Source organism: Carassius gibelio, chromosome A3 (genome assembly GCF_023724105.1).
Source record: "Carassius gibelio isolate Cgi1373 ecotype wild population from Czech Republic chromosome A3, carGib1.2-hapl.c, whole genome shotgun sequence".
Taxonomy (NCBI): Eukaryota; Metazoa; Chordata; class Actinopteri; order Cypriniformes; family Cyprinidae; genus Carassius; species Carassius gibelio.
In genome coordinates this window covers 19,841,534-19,853,915 of record NC_068373.1, presented here as the reverse complement: position 1 = coordinate 19,853,915, position 12,382 = coordinate 19,841,534, and the positions used below count along the sequence as shown (strand labels likewise).

The window sequence follows — 12,382 nt, the reverse complement described above, 5'->3', positions numbered from 1 at the left end:
AGCTACTAGTAACCTTTTAGAACAAAAAATATTCTGAAAATATTTAGGCTATATGTGCTTTTTTAACTTTATCTAAATTAATAGATAATACTAGCTTACACATAAGCACTAGTAGCATGAAAATAGATACTAGTACATTTTAAGGATTAAACGTTAAATTGGATTGCCATTATAGACAACTAGGGGTCAAACTACTCAAACTGTGGAAACACTGAAATCAAATCCTAATAAGCTTGTAAAATGAGCATCAACCTAAACTTGATAACTTTTTACAAATGTTTACAAATGTTTAAAACGCCTTGTTTAAACACAACCCCACATGTCTACGTCAATATGTGGGAAGATTTGCATAACGCCGCCCAAATGTTCACGCAAAGAAAGAAGGCGTAACTTTGTAAGCCATGTTTTGGAGAAGCGGTTTCTTTGTGAAAGCGAAAATACTTTGTTTGGCCTTCCAAGAGAGGTCATGCCTAGAAATCAATAGTTTAGTTGTATCTACAACACTGTTCCTGAACAATTCAACCCAAATATTTAGATGTGTGCAGCACATTTTATGGAGGACTGTTTCCTGATCCAGCGAGAGTAGACTACAATGCCGGCAACAAAGATGACAACTAAAGAAATCATTCCCAAATCTGTTTTTGAATAATTTGTTATTTAATCTTGACTATCTCCTAAAATGAGGTTTGGCACTTAGGTCCGTTCTTCATTGATTCCAACAGTTGACTAATTCTAATGTGGTTTTACAAGCAACAAAATTGTACCATGGTAACTCCACGGTTTTTGGACATCATGTACAATACCTTGTATGTGTCATAGTATAAGTACAAAGTGATAAAAAGTTATACCACACTGTGCCATGGTTATTTTTTTTTTAAGCATTAATGGGATAGTTCACCCAAAAATGAAAATTACCCCATGATTTATTCATGCTCAAGGCATCCTAGGTGTATATGACCTTCTTTCAGAAAAATTCAACTGGATTATATAAAAAAAATAAAATTGAAGAAAACAGAAGTGTGGAGTTCCTTTTTGCCAAAAGATTAAACCACATGAAGCATTTTTTAATCCACTGTCCATTGATATGATCACAAAAAAAAGAAAATTTGATCTGTAGTTTAATTCACTTAATTCAAAGTGTATATGGCCTTTTTTGTTGACATAAAATTTATTTTCTGCTTCTACATAGATGGCTAGCTGTGCCTTGCATGTGATACAGCATTTAGTAACATAACCAAGAGTTCTATCATTCCTCTAACAATACCATTTCTGAAAAGAAAACAAAAAAAGTAAAATAAGTAGTCCTGTTAACAAGACATTTATTTTGAAGGTTATGGATTAACCAACAAAAAAATTGTTTTACAGACAGGATAAATTAAGCATTGTCTTTGCTGAGGAATGCATGGACATTGCAGATGTTTCGGTTTATAAATAGCAAAGAAAACCCATGTTGACAATAATTGGCAATTGTGCATGTCTTGTGCATACATTGACAAATACTTGACAGAAATTGAACTGTAATTATATCTTTAGTGAGGTTATTGCTTAAGTGAGGCCCTGAGATGGTGTGATCGAGTGTACTAAATCTTTCTATCAACCATCATTCTATATTTCTAATTTCATATCATTTTTCATCTGTACCTCTAGGCAAAAATGGATAATATAAATGTATCAATTCTTCCTTACATTTCTATTTTTAACATAAAAATATATGTACCCTTCACTGAAGTATTCATATTGCTTGTTACTTAAATCAACTCAAAGAGAAATGTGAAAACTAAGCACTTAAACTCAGAATTCAGTTTCTCCTCTTCATGGAATCCCTGACATATCAGAGAATTAATACATTGGGAAGAATAGCGAGAGAAGCTGCAACTCACTTTGGGCTAGTAAGTAACCCAGTAATAAGTCAACTTTGAGGCAAATCTTATATTAAGGCACTTTCAATTCATGTTCAGTGCATGATATGACAGCAACTACTCTCCAGTACTGAAGTGCTGTAATCTTTGAAAAAGATGGCACTGACTGTTCAAATGAGGAGTACATTAGCCATTACTAGAAATAAACACAGACTACTGTTGGTTATTACGTCAGCCCCAACGAGGCAATGATATGAACACTACAGCTTCAGCATCACACAAACCTCCTTGTAACAACATTTTTTCAACTAGACACTATTCAGTAAGTAACAAACTCATTATTAAAATGCTAGATTCTAAAAAAAAAATATATATATATAATGTATTTCTGAATGAAAAATTAACCTGCTCCAGTCCTGTGAAAAATAATAAGCATGTGCGGTAGACATTTCCCTGGACACTGATCAGTAGTTTAGTGCCAAATGTAATGGGACTGCAGGGGTAAATCTACGGACCCACTTTCAGTCACCTGCAACAGTCTCCCCCAATTTATGGTCCCAAAAGAGCAAATAACAATTATGGTGCAGATTATACATTTAAATACTACTATACATCACCAGATACCTAAAAACAACACTTAAAAAGAAAAAAAAAAGAGATACAGTGTATGAGTATTTAAGAGTAAGTAAATCTGTAAAACACAATGCAAATCTCCAACAAAATTGTAAAACAACAGGTAATAGTTTCATTTCACAGACCAGAGAGAGCTGGTAAACAGTTAGCATAGACACGATAACATTATATGATATGGTATATTATATGATATATGATATGATGTGATATGATATGATATGATACGATATGATACGATATGATATGATATGAATATAAAAGCAGAACCTTCTCAGATAGTGGAAGACTTGGGCCATAAGATATGATTCAGCTCCTGAAAATAAAGCATTTCCATATTAATGGATAAGGAGTACTTGCATTCCCAATGATGTGAGAGCAAAAGACATGCATGTGCACTGGTAGCGAATAGTGCATTATTCACAGCATTATCTTGGGTCCTGTTCCAAAGTCCAACCTTTTCACCATCCTGCAATACACAACAGAAAATTTGGAGAATAATTTTTATGGACAAGCCAGTGGTGGTACAATCTAAATTAGAGCCCAACCGATATGTTTTTTTTTTTTAGTGGCCCGATACCGAAACGATATAAAGGAGTTTAAAAAAAAGGTATTCTTTTTTTTCTGATATTCTTTGTGTATATTAGAGTGGTTTAAAGTATCGCAAATCTCATGGTTTAGATCACGTTATAGTTTTTGACCCATGGATCAGATAATTTTTATAACAATGCATAGTGTTTAATGTATAAATTAATCCTTTCACGCATACGGTCACACCGGTGTGATCGGTCTTGGCTGGTCCCTGAAGCCTTGATCAGAACTTTCAGTGTGTCACGTCATCAACTGCTGAATTTAAATCCGTTTTCGCGCTTAGAGCAGAGCCAGATCGGACGAACTGAGCGCTTGATATATCACAAATATTCAGTGTTTTCAACCTTCAATTTACAGCTTGTAAAATACACGCTGATGTCTGTGGAAACGTTAATAATGATCCTTACAAATATAATCTGATGACATGATTTTCGTAATCATATACTGATTGTGTAGGTAACTATAAAGTTTACTCTGCCCTTCTCCGAGTTTACTGGAGACCTACTTCAACGTGCTTCGGAAGGAGAGGGTGAATGTGCGTGTTGTAATCCCACAGCTCGGGTTCAGCGTGAACTAACATGGCGGCGCCCATCACCCGGTATAGATCAACTAACACAGTCGATATAAAAGTGTTTAAACTAAAAAATATATTTACTTTCACATATTTCAGAATCGGAACATCAGATATATCATAATCGCCATGGAAACAATAAGGCATTACAGTCTAAAATAACGGTCACCTAAAAAAAAAAAAAAAAAACTCACTATGGGGGCTCAGCTAGAATATTTTAAACTCATGTGCAAAATGGTTAAATATAGATTTTTATCACAGCTTTTTTATTGTTTGATGATCAATGACAGCAGCAGTATTTAGATGCCGCTGTCCCTTTATGACCTGATGCACGGATCCTATATAACGATACACATCACATCCCATTAATTTTTCAACTGTTTTCATTCACTTGAGACATAAATAACTGTCGAGATGTTTTTTTTTTTTCTTAATTGTATTTGTATGCGTCTATTCAGAGAATCTGGAAGAAGATTCAGTTCGGTGCTTGCGCGCTGTATGAAACGCGTGTGCGCTTCATGTGTGTGCAGCTGTGCGCCTAGAGAACAGCGAAAGTTTGGACACTTTCCCCATGTGTGTGTCCAAACATCTGACCGGTACTACAGATATTATTTACATAAACATGAACAAATTTTTTTTGCAATGATCAAATGTAGTGATCAAACACTTAGAATTACATGACAGAGATAGGCTATGTAATGGAAGTATGGCATTTAACAAACTATTATCCAGAATGAGCCCGACATCAGTGCACTGAACAGTAAATGCTCAAGTTTATTCATCTTTAATTAAATTCTATTCCATTCAACTTTATTCTGATTAAGTTTATTTCACTTTGAAACATTCATTCACAGACTTGCACTACTGTCTTCACACACAGACCAAACTTCGGCCACTAGAAGTGTGACATAATATAGCCTACTCTGTAAATTAATACAATATAAATTCATGTCTCGCACACTTTAATGCCCTTTAAATATAACATGTACTTTCCCTTGGAACTGGAATCATGGTGGAATTTCACGTAAAGTCCACTTCACAGGGCAAATTCGGGGGATCCCTTCAGCCCTCTCGAATGACACCCTCCAAGCGTCAGTAGCCCCCCGGGATTGGTTGTCCATAGACTTAAGCTTTAAAGCGTTTCATCCAGATCGCAAGTATCAAACTGGCGCGCGTTCTGCTGGACAAACTAAGTAATTACGCCATTTCAAGCATTTAATCTGCATTATATTTTGTTAAAAAAAGAAATTCATATCAGCGGCATATTCACCGATACCGATATATCGGTCAGGCTCTAATTGAAATCATTTTGGTCAATTACAGAAATGTGTGGAAATTAACAGTGAGACAAACCCCTTATCATACAAGCCATTTGTGCTGGATGGGATTTCAGGGGTTTCCCGTGAAACGTTCGGTGTACCCTGGCCAATCGCGGCACGTCTGGGTGTTTTCTCATGGATGTTTAACTCTCTGCACGATGCTAGCTTTGATTCAAGGTTCTGAAAACAGAGCAAAGGGACATAAAACATGATGATCAAAACCACAGACAACTTCAGTTGAAAGATTGTGTATTATTTGGAAATATTCACAATTAAAGCACAATTAAAGCTGAACTCACCCCAACTTTCCTCAACAGTTCTCCAACGATGTTAAGGGCAGATATACGTGCAGATGTGGTGAGAGGAGTTCCAGTTAGGCCTTCAACTGGACGTGACAGAAAAAAAAATTAAGTTAAAAAAAAAATCAACATTTAAATTAAACTTACGTTTTAGACATGTAAGAAATTGAATTTTCCTCCTCTCCATCCTTCAAATGTATTCTTTCTCCCCACTCTTGGTATCATTTAAACTGCAGTAACTTAAGTGTTATGCACAGCATTGAAAAGAAATGCTCAGGAAACATTTAGTTACACTACTGGATACTGTCCTTGGGCCAGTTAGGTGGCCCTTACAGAATTAAGTGGCTGTGTTTGTGCTCACTTCTGCTGTAGGAAGCTGAGGGGGTGTTAAATGCACTCCCTGAGCATGGAGGTCTGGAGGGTGTGGGATGGAGCGATGGGAGAGCGGAGGTAACAACAGAGGAGGGTCTGGAGGGTGTGGCCTCTGGCTTCTCTACATCTTTAGAAAGGCTGATTGATGTCTTGCGCTCCTGTTTCTGCTGAACAGCAAGTTCATGTCTTAAATCTGCACCGAGGAGAAAGACAAAAAGGAAAAGAAAAGAACACAATCAGCACACAAACACTGAATCTGTTAAAACATCAGAGACTGGCAAATCAGGTGATTATACTACTAATTATCAAAGAAAATAGAAGTTTGCAGTTAGATAAGAGTGAATGGTGTATATACAAACAGGTCTCCACTGAGTTTACCTCTGGCTTCATCTTTTAATCTCTGTACTGATTCTAGAAGATTTTCTTTTTCATCAAGCTCATTCTCAAGGAAGGCATTTCTCTCTATAACATGATTCATTCTCTGCTCAAAGTCCTCAAGTGACATTATAGTCGCCCTATAAGAACAGGATAGACAGATATTAGCAATATATTGTTTAACTCATAAATATCTAGAACGTATGACAAATACTTCTGTTAAAGCACTAAACACACCTCTTAGCTCTCTCCAGGTCATCGTTAGCTTGCTCTAACTCCCGGATATACTTGTGCAGTTGGTCTTTGATGGCTGTGGTCTCTGCCAGGTCTCCTTCTAGAGTCGAAATCTGCCTGACTGCTTCAGAGTGCTGCGTTTCATACTTCTCCTGTTAGTAAACAAGAAAAAAAAGACCACACAAAAAGAAGGTAAAACATACATTTGATGAGATAAAGTAAAACATTTATGAGAAACTACACTCAGACTGTAGAACAGTCATAAGCATATGTACAATTACAGGAATAAGAAAATACAAATATCAAACCACCATTCAAAAGTTGGTAATATTTTTAAAAAATCTGGAAACGTCTGACGAAACATTTCTTAAACTGAAAACAGTTTTTGCTGCTTAATATTTTTGTGGAATCCTTGATACTTGGACGTAGTGTCCGTGATGTCACCAATGCATTCTGAAGACAGTTTTTGAAGCTCAAAGTGGGCGGAGCCAGCCATCGACACCTTGGCAACGCATCACCCCTGGATAATCAAAAATGGGCAAAGAGACAGGACCTGGTTGCTAAAGCCACACCCACCTAGCTCGAGATTGGTGACAAGCAGCAGTCCACCTGTCAATCAAGTGGCCACACCCTAAACTACGCAGAACTTTAAGGCTTAATATAATTTTAACGTTACTAAAAAAACAAAAAATCCCCACTCACAGTTGTCATGAAGGGCAAAATTAGCTATATAGACCAAAATAATTTTTTGAACCAGGCTGTTAACATTTTTTCCGGCTGTAAAGTTGGGCAATTTAACATGGGGAGTCTATAGGACTGACTCCCTTTTGGAGCCAGCCTCAAGCGGCAAGTCGATGAATTGCAGTTTTAGTCACTTCTGTGTTGGTTTCACGAGAGAGAGCAGGAGGTTGCCGCTTGACCTGAACACAAACTGTAGTGTATATAAATTAAGCCACATTTTATTCCATTTATCTGCGACAAGTAATATGTTTGAATGATCTACATTTGGGGGCTTTCTCAGCAAATAATGATCCCTAGATTTAATTGAATAAAAATCTGTAGTCAACTGAAATGCCTAATGCTACGAGATTAAGCATTTAAATGTAATTTGACTAAGGTCTTTTTTAAATTAAACCTGCAATATGGCTTTACAACCATGATTGTGCAACTAACGGCAAGTAAAACCATGAGTGAGCCTCCATGCCCTCCAGACACTGATGCAGAAATAAGCATCAGCTGCTCTCCTCATCCTGAATTGGATCTCTGTTGTCGGTCTGTGAATGTGTCCTCAGTAAGTAATGAAAAAACCTGACAGACATTCTGGATGTAAACACGCAGCCAACGAAGATTCAAATGGCTTTTATCTGTGGTTATATGCTAACAAATGAACGTCAGTCATAGATCAAATTTGTATTCAAATATTACAGATAAAACCCCATCAATGTGCTTTATGAGACATCAGTGACACATCTATTCACAGTAGAGTTATTCAGTTTACAGCCCATTATTATGTTGTTCACATATGGTTTGAGGTAATAGATCAAATAGATTTATTAGAAAAATAAGCACAACATACGTACTTTTTTTTTTATCATAATATTTTGCTAAACCACCTTTTGAGGCAAAGACTGCTTAATCAGGTTTGTAAACTGTTCTGGGGTGATTTAGGCACGTTTTCATTTAAATGGACCAATTATCTTTTTTTTTTTTTTTTTTTTAGAGGTTGGTGATGAAAGATTATGTATACTTCAATTTACATTGTACCTGTGCCCCTGACTGTAATGTGTTTGCAATCAACTGTAGTCAACTGAATTTTTGTTTACAAAGGTGTGACCCAAACGGGCCTTATATAATTGATCCTGCGCAAAGACCCACCCCCTTAGTTACTGTTGCTATGTCTGACAAACCATGGCACTCTCGTGCCACACGTTCTCACGCAATGAAAAATACATTGCAGAGCAATGAGGAAACTGACAACATGCTGACAGACAAGACAGAGTAGGTTACTTTAGGTATGAAAAAGTCTTGGCTTTCAAATTGTCATTTTTTTTAAGAAATTCAAACAAACACAGTTTTGTGGCTCTTTATTGTGTCGTGAGAGATCACTGTAGTGCTTCAGTTCTAATGGCACTTGAACCAATCCTCTCTCTCTTTACTAGTTAAAGATTGAAATAAATAAACATCAGAAGGTATCTCTTTTCAACTATGAAAAGATGTCAATACACACCATTTTTCAAGTTCAAGACCACCAATGTTAAATTTACTCTCCTGTCTGGTTTGTCGGACAAAATGGCAGATTTGGCATTATGATTGGTCAGATCACCAGTGAATCAAACTCTTGGCAAAGAGTCAATTAGCATCTAAACAGTGATTACTATCAAAAAAGATTAGTTGATTAACCATGTGTCTATGATGCACCACAGTACCTTGTAGTTTTCTAATTCCATGCGGAGTCTGTTGCTGGTCGTAAGAAGCTCACGATAACGGGCATCACACTGCTTCAGCTCTGTCTCCAGCTCCTCCTCATAGTCTCGACTCATCTGCTGAAACTCCTGCAGCTCCTCCTGCGCCTCCTCAGCCCTGAACAAGCAGTGATTCAATAAAGCCACTTTTCCACCGAAATTACCTGGAACATTATGTCTTAGGTTCTCCCACCCCCCTCCACCCCAGACCTGTTGCTGTCTGCATTTCCTTCGCGATTTAAAGTACTGAGAAGATTAGGCAAATAGTCTGGTGATGTAGGTATGAATGCTTTTCCATACCAAGTATGCAAATTTCAGACTTTTATTCACAGTAGTTCGGACTGAGTGAGTTTGACTGAGTGTGAACTCCCGCAGATGGGACGACGCAAGTCTGGTAATTCTGCAAACAGCAGCGTACTTGATGACATCAGTCAGCTCACCTCGGCTACTGCAATTTTCCACACTGTATTTACAATAAGACGAAATATATCAAACACCAATGCCCCTTTTCATTTTCATTTAAACATATTAATAGCCACAGAAATGTAGTTCAGGGAACGTACATGGCCTACAATGAAAACTAAATATTATATCAAACATTGCCTGTTGTCATTTTCATTTTAACATATTAATAGAATAACAGAAATAAAGACCAAAGATTATCTGTTAAGATTTACCATGAACTCAACCAATCAGTATGTTCAGTGCTCAAGTCCCGCCCCCAAAAGTTCTGGACCTTTGAAAAAGTACTACTTCGTAGGCAGGAAATTTCTGAGGGGCAATATTTTTTACCCGGAACTTTATTTACACCCTGGTTCCTGCGTTGGAAACACACCAAGTACCGGCCCAAAGTCCCTAGTTCCTGCGGTGGAAGAGGGGCTTAAAATGACTGAATATGGATTGTACAGGACGATCGTATCCTTCGTTCTATCTGAAGTGTTTAGCAACAAACCTGCCTTACTTTTCCTTAAGTTCCTTTATGTCCAATGTAGATCAAATATCATTTTAATGAAAAACAACACTGAAGTACCTTTGCTGGTATTTGGCAGCCTGTTCCTTCCAGTAGTCCCTCTCTTGTTCAACAGATGCAAATGTTGCTGGCTCTGGGTCACTCATTGCTGTGCGTTCAGGTTTACTGGCAAAATAATGGCCATCAATACATTAAAATCGTTCATAATAATAATAACAAGAAGAATAAATTAATTGATCGATGAAATATACAAATTACATTATATAAAAACATTGTTTGGAGTAACATATCAAATTGTTTGTGGTCTATGTCAGTTTGATGTGGTCATCCAAAAGCATTTTTAAGTCAATACAATAATAAATGACAAAAATCTATGAAACTTGCAAGACCATTTTGTTACTGAAACAGTTTCTTCTTGAAAGGGTGGAGCTTTTTTGGAATAATGAGATTAAAAAAGGAGATGAATGGCGTTTTGTTATGATTTTGAAAACAAAGATATTTTCCCACAGGCCCACGACTCACTATTACTCTACAATTTTAAACAGTAACAATATGTCAGTAATAAAGGACTGTGCAACTTGGACTATCTGAAGACGTCTTATGGATTTATAACCTTAGCTAAACTAACAACAGAAAATGTATTACATATCTAAAATCTGCAACAAAAAAGGTATGCAGTTATGCTTCGGATAACAGTAAACATTTAAGAGCACATCAACTTTCTTTCACCATCATATGAAAAGACTTCAAGTTTAAGTTTGCTAGCTGGCTAACAAACCGGCCACTTAAACTGAGGATAGGCTCAGACCGAGATTTACTTTAATAACGAATGAAGAACACGTTGGCCGTGTCTTTTGGCTGAAACTGCTGTTTATTAAAATAACGATATACTTAACAGCATGTTTAGAGATCTAACACATCTCAGTCTTCAACCGAACTGATCACGCTAGCTAGCAACTTAACTTACCTCCGGGTAATGCTCAAATCTGCTTTCTCCCAAATATCTGTATACTTCCTGTGAGAGATAGGTTGAGCTAAATAGTATGATTATGAATCTGAAATTAAATAACGACACTATACAAACTATTTTCTGGCACGTCACACTCTTGACAATGGGACAAATCCGACTGTTGTGTAAAAACTCTCAGCTCGTGGTTTGTTTCATGCCTTCTTCTGATTGGCTGATTTGTAATGACGCCATCAATTTGCAAGCCAGCGGTTGGTTTGTTTCATACTTGGAGGGCGGTCCTCCCTTATCTACCTCGGACACTAGAAGGCGCTCAAAATACTGAAAGACACCTATAAAATAATAATTATTCATTGTAGATTAAATGTTTCGTTGCATCGTTTGTTGGTTTTTTGATCTGTTCGTTTCGACTCAGTAAACATGGGTAGGGTTATTAGCTTATTATGCGCTCTAATACATTTCATATTACATTTAGCACCCCCCCCCCCTTTTTTTAAATAATAATCATTACTGTTATTGCATGTGTCACAGTTCTGTTTGTAGCCGTCTTGATTCAGCTCTTAAAAAGTCATTTAAAAACAAATGACCATTGAACAATATTAATTTATACAATGACAATATTTACATCTCTCAGCTAGAAAAATTGTGTGAATGAATAAGTTAACAAGAATAAAATAAAAGTTAACAATAAATACAGAAAATAATATTTATTAAGGAAAAGTAATAAAAAAATTAGGACTACATTTAATTTTAAAAGAATTGTAATTGTATTTGTTTTATCAAGTACTTTATTAATTTATTTCCTTTATTACATTCATGTATTTATTTATTTTATGTAGGTTTGGTCCTCCGTATGTGTTTTTATGTCTGTGTTATCAATACCATTATCCTTTAACCCTTTAAAACTAATTTTCGCATGTGTGTTAACAAAACTGTCAAAACAGTTTTATTCATAAAAATGATATTCGGAAAAAACTTTTCAGAATAATTTACAGAGTCGGAGTCGAGAACATATAGATCATTTCTGGGGAAATATAAGCCTACATTAGGGTGCAAACAGTGAACATAATCATCCGTACGTTATAACAATAATTGTTTAAAAACCGAATTCATCAAATCGTAATCAATGAATGACTTAATGGTAGACAAACACAGTGCTTTATTATTTTCAATCTGAAGGTTTTTTCCTCTGAATCGACCTACATATTCGTGCTTATTCAGTATTGTCCCTGCCATTCGGTTTGGTCTGAATTCATTTTTACCTCTGGTGACATCAGAGCATTTAAAGCGATTTTAATCCAGTTGTAGGGATTGACCAGGGACAAAACAATACAAATAAGCACTTACAACAGAAGACACATCTTCTTACTCGGGTAGCAGAGGTCTGCAAAGGCTCAGTTGGGTTATGGCTGTATGGACCATCTTCTGCTTAATGACGGGCACCCAAACAAATCCAGTGACCAGAAACATCAGCCCCATGGACAAGAAAATCGGTCCTAATAAATAGGGCACATTGCCCACCCCGGTGTAGTATAACAAGGATAGTGCAGTGCCCGTGCCAAAGAGAAGACCCCCAATGAAGATGGATAGGGCCAGCTTTTAAAGTGACCTCTAACACAGTTTACTCCTTTATGGAAAGTCTTTCCAGGACATGACCCAGATTCATCAGTCTGTGCGTCGGCACAGAAGAAATGTTGGAATGCATCTTGATCTACAGAAATAGACCACCAATA

General features: G+C 36.6%; 1 protein-coding gene across 2 annotated transcripts; it reads right to left on the bottom strand.

Annotated features, from left to right (window-relative positions):
* Positions 1-1,302: 1,302 nt before the first annotated feature.
* Positions 1,303-10,859, bottom strand: LOC127951336 (nuclear distribution protein nudE homolog 1-A-like). Of its 2 annotated transcripts, XM_052549187.1 has the most exons (10): positions 10,650-10,859; positions 9,743-9,847; positions 8,677-8,830; positions 6,254-6,402; positions 6,020-6,156; positions 5,631-5,834; positions 5,270-5,355; positions 5,005-5,150; positions 2,914-2,958; positions 1,303-2,805 (listed from the first exon to the last, which is right to left on the bottom strand). In XM_052549187.1, the coding sequence occupies exons 2-10, from the start codon at positions 9,826-9,828 to the stop codon at positions 2,799-2,801; spliced, it is 1,014 nt and encodes a 337-aa protein (XP_052405147.1). In that variant the 5' UTR covers positions 9,829-9,847; positions 10,650-10,859; the 3' UTR covers positions 1,303-2,798. The 2 variants fall into 2 exon arrangements, with proteins under 2 accessions (XP_052405147.1, XP_052405156.1); XM_052549196.1 differs by having other exon boundaries at positions 1,303-2,958; positions 10,650-10,858.
* Positions 10,860-12,382: the final 1,523 nt, after the last annotated feature.